The following is a 20,747-nucleotide window of genomic DNA, read 5'->3' as shown; positions in this document are numbered from 1 at the left end:
CTCACCTTAGCTACCATTTGGTGGCCAAGGCCTGGCCAGTGTGAGGATGTCTGGCCTTAGTATCCTCCGATACCATGTCTCCGCCCCCACATCTCCAGCCTGGACACGGCACTCCAGCGTCTCTGAGACGAAGCCAAACTCTGCCCATAACACCGGCAGGGCGTGGACGTGTTTTATGACCCCAGTACCGGACCACCTACGGCCTGTTAAAATCGTTAAAGGCCTTGAAGGCTGAGAGACCTTGGAAGTGGATTGAGCACACCCCTCAGCTTATCTCTCCTTCTCCTTAACAACAGGCAGTAGTCTGTGAAACCTCACACTCCAGTGTGTGTGTGTGTGTGTGTAAATACAAAGGTTGTCCAGGACTCCTGCACGCTGTAAGTGTGGGCTTAGCCACAGTGCCACGCCAAGACGCCCTGCTCTTCCATGGTTTGTTTGCAGTCCTAAAACTAACCCCCCCCCCGCCTCATTGTAAGCAACTACAATTGTTCCCACATTACACATGCACCCAAATGATTTATTTATGTTTGTTAGACAAAAAGGACGGCTAACACCCTGGGAGGGATGACATCATTCGCTGGGAATGTTCCCATAGGAGGGTCTTTCTGCTGGTTCCTATTAGCAGACCAGCGGATGTCAAGGTAGAGGCAGAGAGACCAACACGGATGCAGCCGGTGATATATCGCCACCAGAATGTTTTCTCTCTCTCTCCACTTCTTTTTTTACTTTGTTGTCCTTGCGGGAAAGCACCATATCCTATTTGGAATGATTAGCCTGCATGATGGAACTGCACCTCAATGAAAAATACATGGATGACATGTAGTATAATGAATATTCGCTTTGCATTCGTTGGTCTTGTCTCTTGTCTCTCAACAGCATGATAAAATGTGCCCTAGAAGGTGATATACCTTAGGTAAGATACACCCTAGGAAAAGACAGCACCCCACGAAGTTCTCAAACTCCTGCAGGACTTGGCCTTGGCTAATATGGCTTTTTGTTGTGCTCAGCAGACCCGTGTGCCCTCAAGCCCACCGTCATTACTGAGCCGTCACTGTCTCATCCGAGCCAGGAAGTGCCGATCCTCTCAGATCCAGTTGCTGACGGAGGCCTCTGCTTTCATGACACTGCCCCTTGGATCGCGTTTCCTTCTCGTGCTTCAGCTCAAGGCGAGGCTGTGCTCGGCAGCCAAAATGCCTGGCCAGGAAAAGGAAACCTGCTTTTGTTCCCAGGTTCGATTAAATGATTTGGACGCGGTCAGTGCAGTTGTTCCTACCCATCATTTCCACAGGTGGACGTTTTTGAGAGGTTTTTCCGTATTTAACTAGAAAGAAAAAAAAAGAACACAATGGGACCTGGCTCTGAGGTACTGTGCTCCACTTGACCTCCAGTACTCCCTTGGGCTCAGGGAGACAATAGCAAGCCCTCAGTGAGGTCCGCCCTGCGTGGATACTGCTTTGTGCAGAAGGAGCCAGACACGAGGAGGAGTAGGAAGAGGAGCTATTCGGCTGAGCATTCCGTCCAAACACCAGGCCTCGCGGCGGGTTCGAAGTTCCCAGGGGTCCAGGCATGAGCCGCACACAGAGGCTACCACAGGCCGTGTGCTGCAGAAGAGCGTCTGACAAATAAGAATACCCTGCAGCCACAGGACAAAGCCAGATATGGCGCAAGAGGTGCAGCAGGGCATGAGCGCCTCGGGTCCTGCGAGGAGGGTCAGCCAAAGGGAAGGATGAGGAATTTCAGCGGGGTTTGAACCGCAGCCAGCTCTCCCTGCCTCACAGGCCTGGAAGAGTCACGGGTGACTGGAGCTGGAGTGTACAGGGCAGATGTTCAGCCTCGCAACTGGCACAAGGGCGTGCCTTCTCCCAGCAGCTAGCAGAATGACGACTATTCCCTGTGCCTCTGCATGGATGAGCCCAGTGCATTTCCTTCCTGTTTTACAGACTGACTGAGGAATGCTGTATCTTTTGAAAAAAGTCCTGACAGACGAGAAAATCTGGAATAGCAAACTTCCATAATGCATAATCTGGAATAGCAAACTTCCATAATGCATAATCTGGAATAGCAAACTTCATCATCGAGCCCATGAGATCTAACCAGCTCTCAATGCCACTAAATCTCATGTTAGGATTTCAACATGGCCGTCCTTCATCTTTCAAGCTAAACTGCGAGTGCAGTCCAGATGGAAGTGAAATGAAACTGACCCGATCCCAGAAACCCCAGAACATCAAGGCATCAAATGTTAGCAGTGACCTGATTGTGTACACCGTGGGAACAGAAGCACATCTGACAGGCTTTCAGTATCAAATCTCTCAAAATTGGCATTTATCCTTGGATACTGACAGGTTGCTATGAGTTCCAGAACAAAGCTCTTCTTTCACTGACCACGACTCACCTTTTGAGGACTACAATATATGTTCTATGCTACTTCTCATACCAACAACATGCTTTAATCAAACTTTACATAAAAGTTACACATCAAAAAGCCAAAATCAACAAAATAACAAATATTAACCAATCTTTTGGAAGTAACACTACTACAGCCCAAGCAATGCATTCATTATTGTTGATGATATCCAAACGCTCCCGTTGCTTGCTACTATAACAGCCAACAGTTAGCAACTGTTACCATAGTGATGCGATCTTGGGTAACAGGCAGTTAGTTGCTACTCTCTTGTTACTTGATCATGTTTGTCCATAAATAATGACTCTGGTGTCTTATTATTCTTTGTTCCAGTGTCTTTTTACCACTCTGATGACTGACAGTTGGCTGGCGTACGGTTCCAAGGACAATGGGTAGGGTGTCAAATGCTGAGTCCAACTGGACTACAGAAATGAAGGCACGGCAACTAACTTCACTGTAAATACACCAGTACCAGTAATACGAGAGTTATGTAACACTCATACATTGTCCCATATCAAAGATGGCCATTTTGGGTATACCTCAGCCATTAACATTTCTGGAACGCTAAAGACATGAAATATCACTCTTCTAGTCTGACATTCTAAGGTACATATCTCCTCATCCTCGAGGGAGGGGCTTACCAAGATAAACTTGAAACTGAGACATGTGATTGGCTGAAACCTGATGTGGAGAAATATACCACTGTCCAAGCAAAATGCCATCTCTGCCATGCTAATATCCAAGACTCTCCTCCACGTCCAAACACCAGCGTCAGATAAACCAGAACAAATGTGTGGTAGTTATAAAGAATTTGAGCCATGGAACAGATTACTGGATTGAAGGAGTCCTACTTTTACTGCGCACACAGTCTAGTTGGTTGGTAACCAGTAGCACAGATGGTCAGGAATAGATTCTGACGTCCCTCCTTTTAGCAGGAAATGGGCGAAACCTTGCCTGAAATTATTACACAGACATTTTGTGCAGTGAAGGAAGCTCCTCCTGATAGCAGAGGCTGTTTGGTTTCCTGTTGTGCACTAATAGTTTAGGCTTTTACCACGTGGGGAGGAGGAGAACAAAAGGATCCATGACCATTGTGGTGTGAAGAATGAAAAAAGAAGTTAAGTGCATTTGAGTGGACCCAATGGGGGACTGGGCCCCCAGTCCACGAGCATTAAGACTGTCTAATTGACTTAAAACCGAAAGACCTTTTTCACATCACATCCACAAATTAAGTTAACATGGTAAACTGGCTATCATACACTTATGTCAACCGAGTGGGTTCTCTTCAGAAATAATGACTATTACACTGTTACATCTGTGGATTACTTTAAACATTGTGACTTAAATTCAGGGAAAAACAACTATTCTTTCAAAAAAAAAATTTTAAACCCAAGAAAGATCACCAGTGAGATTATTTGTATATTTGTAAGGCACTCAGCAGCCATGTGTGGGGGGGCACTTGTGCAGGAGACACATTCTGTGGGCGTGATGGTAAAGATTTTGAACTTCAAACACACTGGTACCGGAGCTGAAGGCTTACCGATGCTTGTGATAACAAGCGGAGCGTCTCAGGACCCAGTTTAATAGGACGCATGCTCGCGAGCTCTGCACAGGCTGACGCATTATTGGGTTGGGCCACGCTGATTTGCACCTCAGGGAGAAAAAAAAACACTGATTCTGATACAGAAAACACACATCTTTTCCTAGTCCCACTTTTTTGTTGTTAATATTACAAGTTCTAAGGAGAAAACTTAGATATTCTGGGCTTATGTGTTAAAGGATCAATCTTAACTGTTTCATATGATGAGCTGCAGACCTGCTAGCTAATTTCAGACCAATGTTTGTTAAAACCAAAGAAAAAAAAACCCCAAAAGGCCTTTTAACACCAACAGTAATGGCATTTTGTAGTGTGTGACACTCTGGATTCAGTTTTTTGTAGTACTTAAGCCCAAATAATGCTATTGTATATTGAATTTTACTTTTCACAATAGCAAGTGAATTGAATACACCTAGATATAATCCAGAAAGTCATTTTAATTACACATCTGCCTATTATTAAGTAAGAGAAACTGATGAATATTATTTTGGGAGTTTCTGACTAAATTGCAGATTCTCACTGTTTTGTGTATATTATTGTGCCCTCTACATCGTATGTCAATCTTAATCTAATGAGGGAGACAATCCCACATATGAGAAACAACATTTTAATAAATTGAAATAAATACTCCAGTACATGCATGATCAAAAAAAAATTGCTATTGTAAGTCTGGTAAATAGTGTAAAACCAATGGCACACACTCACAGCAGCGTTAACCATCAAAAATTCACACAAGGCAAGAACAAACTCCCCTCACACAGCCCCGTGTCTCAGCGACATTCGTCACGCACGCCCTGCTACAGCCATCACCTCACATTCTGCTCTCAGACACCTAACAAACTGAGGTATACTTTCTGCTAGTTTTCATTAATTTGGGCATGTTTGTTCGAATTTACAAAACCTTTGCTACCAGTGAGTGAGCTCGAGTTAAAATGTGCTGTCAGTTTCGGCAAGGGTTTTCATTACATCCAGCGCAAGAAAAACCTGCCACCTCTGACCTCAGTTGAACGTGAACACAGCCGTCATCTTCCGACGCGCTAATTCTGACGAACTCCCTACGTTCACTCAACAGGGTCACACAGCACGGGGTTAAACCTGATTACTCTCTTTGGTATGATAAAAAAATAAAGGGCTACTCGTGTATCCATCTGTGACTGGGATCTTAATTCACAGAATGCGAGTTGACTGGCGGTAGAGTTCTGGGAGAAGACCGTTCCCTCAGCGCCTGCGACAGCAGTGTGCAGCCGTCCGAGACGGCGCAGGCCGAGTTCCGCAGGCGCTCCCGATACCCCGGCATCTGGGCGCTGTTCTCGGGGTGCTGGGAGACATCCCTGAGGCCCTGGGTCAGGAGCACGCAGGCCGAGACCACGCTCATGGCGCCCCCCAGCACGGCCGTCTGCACTGCCTTGCCCTCGGGGTTGATGGCGGCCGGCTTGCCCAGGAACTGCGGCTCGGTGGCGAAGCCTACCAGCGCGTGGACAGCCTGCACCAGCGGCCCGCTGAAGAGCACGCAGCGGTTGCGGGCGAGCTCGCTCGGGCAGGTCTTCACCTCTCTCACGCAGGCCAGCAGGGCCGTGGCGCTGGTGCTCATGCACTTTACGCTGGCTTTGAACTGCTCCTTGGCAAACTTGTCCTTGGATTTCTCACTGGCTTGGGAAGATGCGTCCGTGAGGGTGGTGAGGTTCCTCAGGATGTGCTGCGACACCTCCAGGAGGATCTGCGGGCTGAGGTCAGCCAGCGGGGTCACTCGGAGCACGCTACACGTCTGCTCGACCTCGTGCCGGCACCGGGTCACTTTGTAACGGTCCACCAGGCCCGGAACTGCGGGCTGAGAGGCAGGGGTCTCCACCGCTGCCAGATACGCCGCGTGGGCCGAGAACTCGGTCAGAGAGACCACCAGGTCCCCCATCTCGACCAGCCTGTCCCCAACCTCCACGAACTTGCCCATGTTGAGCTGGCTCTGGATGTCGTGAGTGATGATGGACAGCTCCTTCGTCCTGGCGATCACTGTGTCCCGGCACTTCTCAAAAGTCTCTGCTACCGGCAAACCCTCTGCGGTCATGACTGGCCTGGTTTCACTGGACAGCAGAAGAAGGTCTGCCACCAGCTGCATCTTGCTTTTGCACGAGTCACAAATGGATAAAAGCCTTTTCCTCTGCTGCAAACTGCCGCTCAGGATGTTGGTAGGAACCTCACTGTCTGACTTTCCCGAGCCACTACTAGCCATAGCAGGGTGGTCAAGCTAATATTTTGAATTTTCTTTTTTGTATAAAATATAGATTACATCACACATTCCATAGTATAAACTCATAACTTATATGTTTTCTTCAGTAAGAAATAATTCCACACCTTCTCTGAGAAACCTGAAACTGGCCAAGAGTCTTCTGTAATGTCCTTCAGAAAAATATCTTAATGTCCACTGTCAATTTGTTTGGAAAAGTACAGAACATGTAATAATTTTAGTAAACATTTGTATAATGCAAAAACATATAATAATGTGTCTTCACTCATGAAAATCATGCTCTGGCATGCTTGTGAAATGAAAACAAAAAAAAAGCTGGGAATATTTTGAGCAATTGGGGTCAAAATCAAAACTATAATCAAAAATCCCTTCAATTTAATTACTCAAAATTGCCCAATGTTTATGTAATTTGACCTTAATTGTGCACATTTCACAAAATCACATCTACCATGCCTCAGGTAATTTGAGCGGTTTCACAGGTTATTTGTCAATCTTGTTCAAACACTATACAAAACCAACAATACTTGCTGCAGTGCCAGACAAGAGCCCAAACCAAGGCAAAGTGCAAGTTGATTACCAGACATCCGAAGCCAATAAAGGCTATTAAAAAACCGCTTTCTGTGTGAATTTTGGTGCGAGGAATCAATTTACACTGCAGTGTCGATTTTCTTAAAGCGTGTCAAGCAAAGAGGTGTTTAGAAGTCCTGCTTTCGTCGTAGGTGCAGGATGTGATACAGACGGTCCATCGAGTTTGACCCTCCGGTTGAAGGTGCGGGTGAGTGTCATGCCTGCTAAAATGCACCAGCTCCACGAGCACTTTCGAACAACCTCCGCGCGAGCGCCCTGCCGCTTCAGCACCATCGTTCCATGAGCCTTCCAAAATAAAAGACTCCGCACGAGCACCCGGCCAGGCGCGGGAGACTTGCCTTGACTTTCAACCTTTTCTTTTTCGTACAAAAACCTGTGATATAGACAAGTTCTTTTTGAAGGCTCAGTTCCTTATGCATATCTATTGTCCATGCGCCCGCCTCAGCAAAAATCGGGGAACGGTGTCGTCCGGCACAGATAGCACTGGGTTTCGCTTTTGGTGGCCATTTCTCTCATGCAAGTCCGTTTAAATAGAGATTCAGAGCTAATAGAGATCGTCACGGTTTATCTACGCTGCCGCCAGCTCAACGTCCGCCAGCGAAGCCAACTCGTAAGAAGACATGGTTATTCCCACTTCTATGTCGGCCGTGAGCTCCCGCTACATCTTGCGTATCAGGAAGCACTGGAGGGTGTGGCTGAGTTTGAGGCGGTTGACTGCAGTGAGGGAGACGGCGAGGCGTGAGGATAGACTGTTAGCTGGCTTTTCAAAACGGTGACAATTTTTCCCGAATAAGCGCATGTTTCTCCACGAACGCGAAAAAAACAAACAAAAAACAATCCCCTTCTGTCGTTCCTTCAAACGATAGACTTTCTGATTTGGATGATGTTCTTCAGATGAAAAGACGGTTCATTCCGCACAAGCCATCAATTCCCGAGGCCCCGACGTGGGACTCGACTACCGGCGTAGGAGCAAATTACACCCCATGACCTGCCGCTCCCGAAAAGTGCTGCCGGCCGCCCGCCTTTCATTTTCTTCCTTCGTTACCCTCATTCCTTTTGTTGTCTTCCCCGTTCAGCCTTCGTAGTTCAAAGCTGTACTCGGATAAGCAGTAGGCCATTTAGACAACTACTTTCACTATGTTCGCGTTCACAGGCACACAGCTGGTTAATCTTTAGCTTAGCTAGCCTAACCTTAGCGATGTAATTTTTCTGGTTCAAGTTCCCGCAAGCACTGAATTTTATCCAAAAGCTTCCAACACTGCTATATTGACTTGGGAAAGTAGACAGTAAACAGCCACAGTCTATACTATTATATTTATGAACGACATATCCTACTCAGATTTCGTTCAAATACTCACAAGCCTATAAGCCAAGTTTACTATGTGTTAGTTCGACCAACAGTGTTTATTAATAATGTTTACATTTTGTATTTTGGAATACTTGTTCAGATGGGAAACAGTGTCAAAGTAGTAAATACCTAAGCCTATTTTCGGTAAGTTCGTACTTTTAGTAACGACACCAGGGGTTTCCGTCTTAAATGACGGATTTTCCTTTACCCTACTACTCAAAAACAACGTGTAGAAATCGTCAAACCAATCTATTTAATCGTGGGTGGTGAAATCGGATTCTAAACGGCGTGAAACACGTGACGTTGTACTGTCGCCTACTTTTCATTGGACCAAATACATGTCAGGGATGCTACGGAGCCAATCCAAAAAGAAGAGAGGAGCTAAATAAAACGTCGAACTCGACGGGTGGGAAAGTGCTTCAGTAATACCCTGGCACTGGTCTTTCGGTCACTGTATATTATTCTGTATATGAAATATTTATCTGAAATAGTAAGCGAATTGCTACCCCATTGCGATATTTATTAGGTTGCTACCGCATTAGGTGCTTAGTCTGTACTAATATAGCTATTTGAAACACATTGTAGGTGTACAGCAAGAGACAACAGCAATACACAATTTGTGTTAATTCTCAAGCACTTCATCGATGTTCGATCTGGGTCCACAGGACCACTGCTGGCGGGTATTTTTAAAAAATGTTGGTGGCCCATTCTCAATCCCAGCATTGTTTTACCACCTCAACACCCCCAACCATTTCACTACCAGTGCTGAGAATGGTTCAACCCTCAAGAGATATCCTGTCAGCAGTGATTTGGGATTCTGAAACTGGCAGGGTAGAATCTGGCGGAAGATTTTCACATGCCAATACATAAGCTCGTCAGTAAATTGTATATCTATAAAATGCACCTTTAAGAGGGTATGTTTACTGAAGGCTGTCATTAAAGCTAAGATTTGCATTGATTGGATTAACATTACAGACACAACCTTTTAAAGGATATTGATATGATTAATAAGATGCAGTTCAAAATTTTGCCCACATTTACCAGATTAGTCCTAATGTTTTAAAACCGTCCTAAAGCTAAAGGGCTTGAATTTTGCAGCTTGTGTTGGGGTCACAAGTTATGCTTTGTCGGTTATACAGCTGCGCAGGGCACATTGCCATTTGGGTGGAGTGTCCTGGGAGGAAACAGTTCAGATTCTGTTGAATGAGCCTCACACTTCATACGGTTCTCATACACAGACACACAGGAGGGGAGGGAACCAACCACTGTGGTGGAAAGAGCCAAAAATAATTCTGCAACCCGGTGTACTCACCGAACAGGTGTAGCAGTCTTAGTGTGGTTTTGAAATGTGTAGGCACTGGTTTTGATTCACATCTAATTAAGTTTAAAAATATTCCATTATTATCAAAAAGGAAGCGTTATGTAGGCGTACGGTGCATTTTGACGCGCTTAAAGAGTCTGTAGTCTACAACTTGTTATGGGAAAATGAAAATAAAAATTTAGCAACAATACTTGTTGTCTGCCAAAATTCCATTAATAAATAAAACATTCCTGGTGGAATCTAATTCTCGTTGTTTGTGGCTTTCCCCCTTTACTCTCCAATGTATTACTTTATTTCTAGTTTTTAAAAACATTTATCTATTTTCAGATCTATCTGTAAGATTAAGTTATGATTTCCGTATAATTGCGTATTTTTATTATATGTGTATTTATTTCTGATTATATCGTTATTGTCATATTTTATTGCATGTTTTTTTAGGACTGTATTATAATTAATTGTAATCTTTGCTCACCCGGCAGTCGACACGCCCACAATGTCTGACGTTGTAAAACTCTCAGCCAATAAGCAAGATCCAAGTAGAAAAATGGCGTCTCCCAGCCGCTGGAGGATTATTTCAGTGTTATTCCTTGCAGTGTTTATCATTTCGACTCATTGTTCGGACACCAAACCTAAAAAGAAAAAAGATATTCGGGATTACAATGACGCCGACATGGCCAGGCTACTCGAACAGTGGGAGGTATGCAGGGTCTGAAAAATGAAGGCGCTTTTGTGGTTAGCTCACCTAGCTAACGGCCGTGTAGCTATAACGTTAGTCTTTAAGCCCCGAAGTACTGTCAGCATTATGTTAGCCTCTCGATATAACATGCTCTCTATATGTATATAACAGCGATCCACACAAGCCGCACATCGTATGAGGAATGCGTTTGTGACTATAGATTAATAATATCGGGTATTTTTCGGAGTGACGCCAGTTTCAGCTGAGACCGTTAAACTGTGTATCTCGGAATGGCAACCTACAAGTCTCAACGACATGTAGCCTTTTGAATGAAAGTAGTTTTTATTCCTTAATTGTAGTGACACAGGACATCTCAGAGCAGTGAAAACTGTAAAAAATATATATATAAAAAAAATGCTTTTTGGGTTTTATACGTAATAAGGCCTCTCGCCGTCTGTCCCAGTTAAAAGTCCTGGACTTTGCCATTCGTGTATAGGCCTGTGCTGCAGCAGGTCGTAAAGGAGAAAGTGCAGTGAATTTATTTTATGTTTACCGCGTGTCCACAGAAAGACGACGACATTGAAGAAGGCGATCTGCCGGAGCACAGAAGATCACCTCCACCTATCGATTTCTCTAAAGTGGACCCGTCCAAACCTGAGGAGCTCCTGAAAATGTCCAAAAAGGGGAAAACCGTCATGGTGTTTGCGACAGTATCTGGCAACCCATCTGAGAAGGAGACTGAGGAGGTCACAAGCCTGTGGCAAAGCAGTCTCTTCAACGCCAACTTTGATGTTCAGAGGTAACTTGTCACAAAAAATTCAGCTATTCAGAAGTAACTTGTAATCCAGCTTCCTGATCAATGTCCCGTAGGCTTTGTTGTTTCACAAATGCACAGTGGCTTGTGCGTGTGTGATGGAGTTCAGTGCTTCCATTACAGTAAATCTGCACCTTGATTAATTATTTTTCTCAACAAATGGGTTTAATTATTTTACATAGAAATTAACTATGAAGGGTCTTTGTTCATGAACCTTGTAGTCGTTAACTACCAGTTGTGGAACTGAGAACTCAAAGCAAACGTGCTAAACACTGTCAATGTTAGAGAGGAGGCATAAGAAAAGAGTGGCTGCTTTTCTTTTCTTTTTTTTCTTTTTTTTTTAAGCTGCTTATAGACAGTTTCCCTTTTGTTTCCTTCCCCAGACAGTAAAATAGTCCTTTGGGCATTTTCTGTTCTTCCTTTCACCTTGTGATGTTCTGTGAGGAAGGGAATAAAATTGCCTTTGTCTTTGCAGGTTTGTGGTGGGCTCCAACCGTGTCATCTTCATGCTACGCGATGGCGGCTACGCGTGGGAGATTAAGGACTTCCTGACTGGCCAGGAGCGATGCGAGGACGTGACCGTGGAGGGACAGGTGTTCCCTGGGAAGGCGGCCACGAAGGAAAGCAAGGGGAAAGGACAAAACGCCACCGGCAAGACAAAGGACAAGAAAGCTGCCAACCGGGCCGCCCAATACAAACAGGAACTCTGAAGCTGAAGCGTTTGCCCAGGAGCAGCACGTAGGGATATGTGGATGGTATGCTTAATCAGAGACTACACGTGGAGGTGCCCAGCCGGGGTGCTTAGGACAACATGGTTCTATACGCAGTGTGTCGCTCATACCAGGAGGCTGCTTCTGTGGCCGTTGTCTTTTGTTTCTGAGTGGTACTTTGTGATCCCCTACGTAGGCCTTCAGTCATGTCACTGTTATTTTTGTTTCTTCTTCTTCATTCGAGCAGTACTTAACCTTATTCTTCCACTACATTCACCCAAAGAAAAGGTATGTGGTATTTGTCATTAAAATAAAAGGTTTCATTTGGATAATTTTTACCCATGTTGCACCTAGGCACATAATACTGATCATTCTGTACAAATGCAGTGGCCTGTTCACAGAACCTTTTAGTATTTTTACGTGATGCTGCAAATACAAATCATTTAATTATTTTCAAAACATTGCCTCCTGAATCATCATAACATTTTGTAATTATTTACGGCTGCTTTTCAGCCTATAACTGTTCTTAAAACTGTACGATTACCTGTTTCAGCTGGTTTTTCTGCCAGCTTTACGGGTTTCAAATGGTTACAGGCAGGTCCAATCTGACTTCTCTAGGCATTATTTCATTATTTCAGTCTTTTATCCTTTCAAATAGGATGCTCTCTAGCTGCTCCCCTTGGCAATGAGTGAGCTGCACAGTGACATGAAGGTTCCTGGAAGGTTCCTGCTAAGGGACACTTACCTGCCAGCTACTAATTACATGGCTCAGTAAGTTCTCCACCTTTTGTAAGAGCATGTAGATTTCGGTAGAAGATGGCTTATGATGCTAACATTGGAGAGTGAGCCAAGGAGACTATTCATTTTGTGCTTGGTTGCACACTTTTGCAATTTGTTTCCAGTTGACTTTATTAGCCTGGAGATTAGTTTGCACAGTCGCTACGGTTCCGGTGGTCATTCGTTCTGTTACGACGCCTTGAATTTGGTACCGTTTCTCCGTGGAACTGAGCGAGACAAATTTAGTTGCAAGGTTCATGAGTGGAGGAAGGTCACGAATCCCACATTCTCACACCTGTGTGGTTGTCTGACTAGCAATAGGACTATAGACTTGTATGTGAAACAACCTCAACTTCTCCAAGAGGATTAGCTGATTCCACTGGAGAGGCGGTATGTGCCCCTGAACTGAACCGTGGCACGCCTCTGATGGGTTCACACGTGATATGGTCCGAGCGTGACTTTTCTGGGATTATCCGGGCAACTGTACTTACAGCTGTAGTACTATGAATGTTTGTGTAAAAGCACTCGAGACTGTGATGGCTTATGAATGCAGCGTACATTTATATATAAACACAGAGCAAAGGCTTTAAAGCTATCTTGGAACTGATGGTGCACGCTGGCATGTCTGAACCTGGTGTTCGGGAGGGAGAAGCATTATCTTACATTCAGCGGCGTGGATATGAACAGGCAGTCGTACTTTATCTGCACTGACGTGAGCATTTGCCGCCGTGGCGTCGGTCTGTGGTGGAAGATCCACTTTGACGTGTTTTTAAGATGCAGCCAGGCTCAGGGGAGCAGGAGAGATGAAATGCAGAGCCTTTCCTTAAATACCATTTGAAGTGCGAGGGCTGTTGGAGCTTAAGGATAGGGGCTCAAATGAGATGTAATCCAAACATTCGGAATGTGGTTGAAATCCACCTGGAGGCTATGGAAGGAACAAACAGAGTGTGAAAGATCCAAGAGAGACTTGTCACAACAACTGGAGGAACTCTCGTGAGCCTTAATGGATTCCTTTTTTTAGGGGCTACTAAAGGGATTGAAAAATCAACACCGATTTCTAGGAAAGATGCACAAGAGTGTCCATCTAATCCGCTACACCACACCAGCACAAACGTTGTCACACTGGCTGTCTTCATGCTCTTTTAGACAAGATGGATTTGTGTGTGTGTGTGTGTGTGTGTGTGTGTGTGTTCTGATTGAAGGAGCCACCCTGGTTTGGTGTTTCCTTCTTGTGAAGAGCAAAAGTATGTGTCTTGTCCTCACCCCCAACCTAAGAGACACACAGACAGACAGAGTAAAGCAGAACAAACATCCAAATATGTGCCTGTGTCTAAATCAAAGACGGAAACTTCAGAAAGACCAAAAAGACAAAGCAAATACATTTTCAATGCACTGCATACTTCAACGTCCTCCTCGTCAAAATACTCATGAAGAGAAGATGAAGGGAAGCAATCTTTAAACTGGCAGGAGTTTTACAGGCCCCTGGAGAGAAATGTCCAGACTGTGACTTTGCACCATTACAGGAAGGGCTCAGTTCCCAGTCAGTGTTGTTTTGAACGCCATTCTGCTACTTGTGTGATGGGAGTACAACATTCCACAGTGATTTCTAAACGGGCCATGGAGCCACACCCACGGTGCAGAAGCTCTGGCTTCTGCTCTCCAGCCACATCATTCAGTGTAGTGCACCCTGGGTTATTAGGTTTAAGGACAGCGACTTGCTAACATTCAATAGGAAAAAATAAATGATAGTGACACATCATAATGGAAAAAGTCTTGCGTATTACTGATCCTTAACAAGAGCGGTTTAATGGTTTTGTCTAGGTCCATATACTTTTTAAAAATGTGGAGCATTTGGACATCAGAAATGTCAACACAAGAAAATATGGAGTAGATAACATGTATCTTTGTCATTTATTCATGTACAAAAGGTTTTCAAAGCGATACATTTCCATTACTTTAAAATCTGTCACATTTTCATCACAATGTACAACTTAAGATTAATGTATGCAAAAAGAAGTGATAGAAGTAAGAGAAATCTTAACAGATTAATTTTTACAGGTCGGACAGAAATACATTACAACTTGAAGAATGTCCCTTCTAGATTTTTTCAATAGTGCATGTACAATAAATAAGTATAAAATATATCTCTGTTATCAATCTGAAGAATTTTAGAAACACATAAAACATACAAATCACTAACAAATTACAATCTCCGAAAAAAGACCAGCTATTTCGGCATTTTCGTGCTTCTTGCCAGATGGAATACAAGTTGCCAATCCTTTTAACAGGTTTAAACCCAAACAAATAACATAGCTGTGCTGTTCCGTGTTATACTGGGGCACTGCAGACATGTAGAACTATTCTTCCTTCTCTCTCTCTCTCTCTCTCTCTCTCTCTCTCATGCTACAACAAACAAACTGACCACATCCTCCGCTAAGCAATCATTAAATGGCGAACCTCACAACATTCACAATCAAACCTTTTTGGGGAAGGACATGGAGGCAGACACCAGAGAGTGGGCATAAAAAAGGAGGAATGTGGCGCATTACTTATTACTCTCTGAAGCGGAAAGTATATTCACACTGACGACACGATCCGAAGAAATCACGTAACGTCCACATTATCACGTACATCGACATCGCACATCAATCCTGGTGGGAAGGGAGCTGACACAAACGCATGCTTCTTTTTGATTTTCTGTCGGAGTTCAGTAGTCCTGGGTGGGTGGGTGTGGTTACAGGGCAGTGGTGCTGATGGGAGTCCCTGTGTCCCGCTGTACTCTCAAAGCTTCACCTTCCTCACTATAGGGATGGGCAGCACTTGATGGAGTTTGGCCCGCTCTTCATCCACAGCCAGTCGTACCCACTCGGGCCGGAAGCTGCCTTTGAAACCCACGAAGGCCAGTTTATCTGGAGCAAAGCAGAAGAGATCTGAGCCAGGTGAATGAAAGCGTCTTAGTTAACTTAAACCTGCAGACCTGCTATAACGACACTGTAAGCACGTGGCTGACTTTGGCTTTTTTTGTGTGTTTAAACGGTTAATTTCATTTGTGTGTGTGTGAAAACCCTTACTTTGGTTTGGTTTTTCCAACATGTGGCTGCCTGTCTTACTGGTAAAAAGTGTGCAATATTTTTCATTGAAATGTCCCAGAATGCCATGAGCATGGACTTGTTTCAGTGCTTCCACCATAAAAAATAACCAAAGGTATGAAAAAAAAGTCTAACTGTAAGAAGGCATTGCACTCTAAACTAAAAAGGTTTTGGCCAGGAAATTAAGTGTAACGTGTGAAAGTAATATGTGAAGGGCGAAGCAAGAGGAAGAAACCTGCTGCTCTGGCATGTGTGTGTGATTTTGTATGTGGTGGTTTGTGTGTGCGTGTGTGTGCTGACCTTCACACATATGTGTGACATGTTGTAAATGTTCAGCTGCCTGAGATGGAGACTTTATGTAATATTTATCTGATCTTTATTGCAAAGCCTCCACATGCATCACCCAGAACACCTTCCTTTACTCTGCACACTGGCTCCCCCAATGGAGCAATCTGAGCAGTAATTGTAAAACATCAGAATTACAGGATAACTAATTACTAATTACATAATGTCATGCTTTTAATGTAATAGTCACAGGAATATTAGGGCCATAATGAGCCTCCACGGAGGCATTAAGTAAGTGTTTAAAGTTAAACTAAAGTTAACATAGGCAAAGCATTACTGCCCCCTGTTGTTTATGAGTGCAAGTCATATGCATTAAGACTAATATGCTATTTCTAACACACAGAAATGCATCAAAACATACCGACACGATTCACAGAATTACGCAGAAAGTATCCATACATCGAGACTGAATGTAAAATATTAGGTTTTGTTTAGGTTTTTTTAAGTACTTTTGCAGAATGATTAATAAATTAAATGTTTCATACACAAATCCCTCAATTGGGCTTTTCATCTGGTCATTTTGTCAGTCTAGCCAGAGCATCTGTAACAGTACAAACACATTTTTGTACTGCATTAGAAGCCCTAGCAAAGCACAGCCAATGCAGCGCCAGAAAAAAGCAACTCACGCCAACTCCCCAAATCTCTTAACTCGTTCATCTTTTGACAGAAACCCAGCAATAAAGCATGTGGTGCTGTTTGGTACCTTTCAGTTTCACATTCTGGTCTGCACCCAACCTTTCAAGCACTTTGGTCCATGGTCCTCTCGTGACCAACTTGCCCTTAGAGGTAACCAACACTATAGACCTGAAAACGTATGAAGAAGAGTCATGGTGTCAGGTCTCTTGCTTTTAAACATTCTCAGAAACAGTGTAGTCGACATCGAGTAACCTTCAACTTTACCATATAAAAGGTTCAAAGCGTATCTGACAGTGTAAACCGGGTGCTGGTATGAGAGAGTGCTCACTCGTTTTTCAGACTGCTGATGTAGTTCTCGATCTGTGCTGGGATTCCCATCAGCACAGCATTCCTGAAGCCTTTCTTCTCCAGCACTTGGCCACTGTGGCCATCCAGCACGGTCAAGTGCACCCCGTCCTCTGATTGGTAGATCTTCTTGCCGTTGACCTGTTCAAGTGACCAATGGGTAAGCAGATTGGTTTCTTCCGATTACTGAAAGTTAATAGATGCTGAGGATTGCAGGAATTTGGGTCAGTAACAGAACTGTAAATCCTCCTGTCGATTTTTATTCATACAGGAAAATCCAGTTGAATAGCTGTGAAAAATGAATGAACTTATTAACAAAGAGAGAGTCTCTTCCACCATTTTGCCATCAATCTCATACAGCGAGAGCTGTATGGGGCAGAAGGGCTTATTAACAACCATGACTGGTCTTAGTAGCTGGAAATTAGCATGTAAAAACACGGGTGCCCCTTACCTCTGTGTAGGAGAAATCCTCTTTGATGTGGAAAAAGCGTGTGTTGTAGGACTCCAACCGAACTTCCAGGAAGTGCTCAGACACTTGAGGCTGCAAGAACATCCACCATACACTCAGACATTCACTGTTTCTTGGCTTCTAATGTGACAAATTCCGATGAAGGTTCTAGACTACCACGTAACGGTATGGAAAACCAACTACAATGAAGTGTAAAGATGAACCGTAACAAATATCAGTGTCGGCTAGCACAACAGCCACTGCCACACTGGGAACTGGGCAGAGCTACACTGAGGGAAGTGAGTTAAAAAATAAATAGAGCTGATCATAACAAAGAGGCCGTTCAAATCCATCTTTACCAGTCTGGAGCGGGGCAGTTTCTTGGGCATGGGCACATTCACGACAGGCACCTCGGCGTATTTTGGATAGGCCTCTGTCATACAGTCGCTAGGGGCGCTCCCCCTGGGGATGACTGCCTTGATTTTGACCCTCTCGCATCCCTTCGCAGAGCAGAAGGAGAAGTCATCCTTCTGATTGTGTGCCTGGACCTTCAGGAAGAGCAGCCTGCCGGAGGAGCCACAGCACGCCAGGTGTCAGAGAGGACACACGCAAGCGATGGAGAGGATGCACACATGCGACAGAGAGGACACATGCATGTCACAGAGAGAAGAGTTAACATTTGTGCAAAAAGGGCCTCTTCCATTCTTAGACTAGGTTCACGTTTCAGTGCATGTATCAGGGGGTTTCACAAACATCTGAGACCAGGCCCAGTTAGTGTGCCCTAACATACATCACTGGGACCCTGACAAACAGCAACACCTATGCAGCATGTGCTCAGGCAGCTGTGTCCTCCTCCCAGTGCCAATAGCCTTACCCAGTGTCCTCCTCCCAGTAGTAACAGCCTTACCCAGTGTCCTCCTCCCAGTAGCAATAGCCTTAATAGCCGCTGGGTAATAGCCTTACCCAGCGTCTTCCTCCCAGTACTAATAGCCTTACCCAGCGTCCTCCTCCCAGTACTAATAGCCTTACCCAGCGTCCTCCTCCCAGTACTAATAGCCTTACCCAGCGCCCTCCTCCCAGTACTAATAGCCTTACCCAGCGTCCTCCTCCCAGTACTAATAGCCTTACCCAGCGTCCTCCTCCCAGTACTAATAGCCTTACCCAGCGTCCTCCTCCCAGTACTAATAGCCTTACCCAGCGTCCTCCTCCCAGTACTAATAGCCTTACCCAGCGTCCTCCTCCCAGTAGTAATAGCCTTACCCAGCGTCCTCCTCCCAGTACTAATAGCCTTACCCAGCGTCCTCCTCCCAGTACTAATAGCCTTACCCAGCGTCCTCCTCCCAGTACTAATAGCCTTACCCAGCGTCCTCCTCCCAGTAGCAATAGCCTTACCCAGCGTCCTCCTCCCAGTAGCAATAGCCTTACCCAGCGTCCTCCTCCCAGTAGCAATAGCCTTACCCAGCGTCCTCCTCCCAGTAGCAATAGCCTTACCCAGCGTCCTCCTCCCAGTAGCAATAGCCTTACCCAGCGTCCTCCTCCCAGTACTAATAGCCTTACCCAGCGTCCTCCTCCCAGTACTAATAGCCTTACCCAGCGTCCTCCTCCCAGTAGCAACAGCCTTACCCAGCGTCCTCCTCCCAGTAGCAACAGCCTTACCCAGCGTCCTCCTCCCAGTAGCAACAGCCTTACCCAGCGTCCTCCTCCCAGTAGCAATAGCCTTACCCAGCGTCCTCCTCCCAGTAGCAATAGCCTTACCCAGCGTCCTCCTCCCAGTAGCAATAGCCTTACCCAGCGTCCTCCTCCCAGTAGCAATAGCCTTACCCAGCGTCCTCCTCCCAGTAGCAATAGCCTTACCCAGCGTCCTCCTCCCAGTAGCAATAGCCTTACCCAGCGTCCTCCTCCCAGTAGCAATAGCCTTACCCAGCGTCCTCCTCCCAGTACTAATAGCCTTACCCAGCGTCCTCCTCCCAGTAGCAATAGCCTTACCCAGCGTCCTCCTCCCAGTAGCAATAGCCTTACCCAGCGTCCTCCTCCCAGTAGCAATAGCCTTACCCAGCGTCCTCCTCCCAGTAGCAATAGCCTTACCCAGCGTCCTCCTCCCAGTAGCAATAGCCTTACCCAGCGTCCTCCTCCCAGTAGCAATAGCCTTACCCAGCGTCCTCCTCCCAGTAGCAATAGCCTTACCCAGCGTCCTCCTCCCAGTAGCAATAGCCTTACCCAGCGTCCTCCTCCCAGTACTAATAGCCTTACCCAGCGTCCTCCTCCCAGTAGCAATAGCCTTACCCAGTGTCCTCCTCCCAGTAGTAATAGCCTTACCCAGTGTCCTCCTCCCAGTACTAATAGCCTTACCCAGTGTCCTCCTCCCAGTACTAATAGCCTTACCCAGTGTCCTCCTCCCAGTAGTAATAGCCTTACCCAGTGTCCTCCTCCCAGTAGTAATAGCCTTACCCAGTGTCCTCCTCCCAGTAGTAATAGCCTTACCCAGTGTCCTCCTCCCAGTAGTAATAGCCTTACCCAGTGTCCTCCTCCCAGTACTAATAGCCTTACCCAGTGTCCTCCTCCCAGTAGTAATAGCCTCGTGCCTGGTGCATGTGGCTGATTTTGTCTCTCTGGGCAGTTTTGATGAACGTGCCGGTCTTCCTTGTCTCCTTCGTGAGGCGATTATGAATGTCAGAGATGATGCTGAATGTGGTGCCTTTTGGGTAGCAGAAGCCTATAGTTATCCAGTCGTTTCTGTTGAGGGAAGTCAGAGCTTAAAATAGACAATTCCTCTAGTGGCACATTATGAACACGAGGTGGCGGAACAGAGCAGGTTTTTGTTCCAGACCAAAGGTTTCTACTACAGAAGACCAGTGTAATTGTACAAAATGAATTCTTATTTTTTCAAAAGATGAACAGATGTTACTTAAACACAAATAATATGACAAACATTTCCAAACATTTCTGACCCTGAAGAAAAGTGAGTACAATGCAAAACCTGCAGTAGTCGTGGTGAATAAGAATAACTTGTGTGACACACAATCGCATCAGGATGAATACAGATGTGCTTTCAAATGGTCTTTGCGCACGGTGCCCCTCAGCTGGGCTGCGGCTCACCTGTTGAAATTGATGAGCCAGACCGTGATCTCAGCAGGCGCCGGCTTGTCCCAGTGCACTGTGTAGCTTTTAGCCAGCATGACCACAGGCTGGTACTGCTGGTACTGGTTCCTCTTGCCCAGAGCTCCCACCAGCTCCAGGGGCCGGTCAGGGTACTCATCCTTCACCATCCTCAGGTTCAGGCTGGCCGGGTTCCTCGCCTGGATGTATATCTGGACCACAGAGCAGCCAAAAGTGATCTTGGGTTTCAAGTGTGTGTGTGTGTGTGTGTGTGTGTGTTTGTGTGTGTGCGCGCGCATGCAGTTAGAAATCCA

General features: G+C 45.4%; 3 protein-coding genes across 5 annotated transcripts in view; 1 reads left to right on the top strand and 2 right to left on the bottom strand.

Annotated features, from left to right (window-relative positions):
* Positions 1–4,589: 4,589 nt before the first annotated feature.
* Positions 4,590–8,018, bottom strand: tlnrd1 (talin rod domain containing 1). Its single transcript, XM_027004543.3, has one exon. The coding sequence runs from the start codon at positions 6,223–6,225 to the stop codon at positions 5,161–5,163; it is 1,065 nt and encodes a 354-aa protein (XP_026860344.3). The 5' UTR covers positions 6,226–8,018; the 3' UTR covers positions 4,590–5,160.
* Positions 8,019–10,026: 2,008 nt separating this feature from the next.
* mesd (mesoderm development LRP chaperone) lies at positions 10,027–12,156 on the top strand. Its single transcript, XM_027004541.3, has 3 exons — positions 10,027–10,194; positions 10,740–10,972; positions 11,463–12,156. Exons 1-3 carry the CDS (start codon positions 10,042–10,044, stop codon positions 11,695–11,697), a joined length of 621 nt encoding a protein of 206 aa, XP_026860342.2. The 5' UTR covers positions 10,027–10,041; the 3' UTR covers positions 11,698–12,156.
* A 2,206-nt stretch (positions 12,157–14,362) lies between these two features.
* Positions 14,363–20,747, bottom strand: part of cemip (cell migration inducing hyaluronidase 1) — a 66,205-nt gene continuing 59,820 nt past the window's right edge. For all 3 annotated transcript variants that reach the window (XM_035523592.2, XM_081710038.1, XM_035523595.2), the window contains 7 exons: positions 20,434–20,645; positions 19,885–20,070; positions 17,697–17,901; positions 17,341–17,430; positions 16,873–17,030; positions 16,612–16,712; positions 14,363–15,383 (listed from right to left, as the gene is read on the bottom strand). In XM_035523592.2, the coding sequence (XP_035379485.1) occupies positions 15,256–15,383; positions 16,612–16,712; positions 16,873–17,030; positions 17,341–17,430; positions 17,697–17,901; positions 19,885–20,070; positions 20,434–20,645 (1,080 nt within the window). In that variant the 3' untranslated portion in view covers positions 14,363–15,255. The remainder of the gene's footprint in view (positions 15,384–16,611; positions 16,713–16,872; positions 17,031–17,340; positions 17,431–17,696; positions 17,902–19,884; positions 20,071–20,433; positions 20,646–20,747) is intronic.

The sequence above is a fragment of the Electrophorus electricus genome, chromosome 3, assembly GCF_041902795.1.
Source record: "Electrophorus electricus isolate QZ-2024a chromosome 3, ASM4190279v1, whole genome shotgun sequence".
In the NCBI taxonomy this organism is placed as follows: Eukaryota; Metazoa; Chordata; class Actinopteri; order Gymnotiformes; family Gymnotidae; genus Electrophorus; species Electrophorus electricus.
This window is presented reverse-complemented; position numbering and strand designations above follow the sequence as displayed.

What these genes read in the sequence shown, in the direction of transcription:
- tlnrd1 (XM_027004543.3), bottom strand. Translation starts at nt 6,225, where the DNA reads ATGGCTAGTAGTGGCTCGGGAAAGTCAGACAGTGAGGTTCCTACCAAC.
- mesd (XM_027004541.3), top strand. Translation starts at nt 10,042, where the DNA reads ATGGCGTCTCCCAGCCGCTGGAGGATTATTTCAGTGTTATTCCTTGCA. An exon ending in GGCTACTCGAACAGTGGGAG is followed by an intron (nt 10,195 to 10,739) that starts GTATGCAGGGTC and finishes GCGTGTCCACAG; the next exon opens with AAAGACGACGACATTGAAGA. An exon ending in GCCAACTTTGATGTTCAGAG is followed by an intron (nt 10,973 to 11,462) that starts GTAACTTGTCAC and finishes TTGTCTTTGCAG; the next exon opens with GTTTGTGGTGGGCTCCAACC.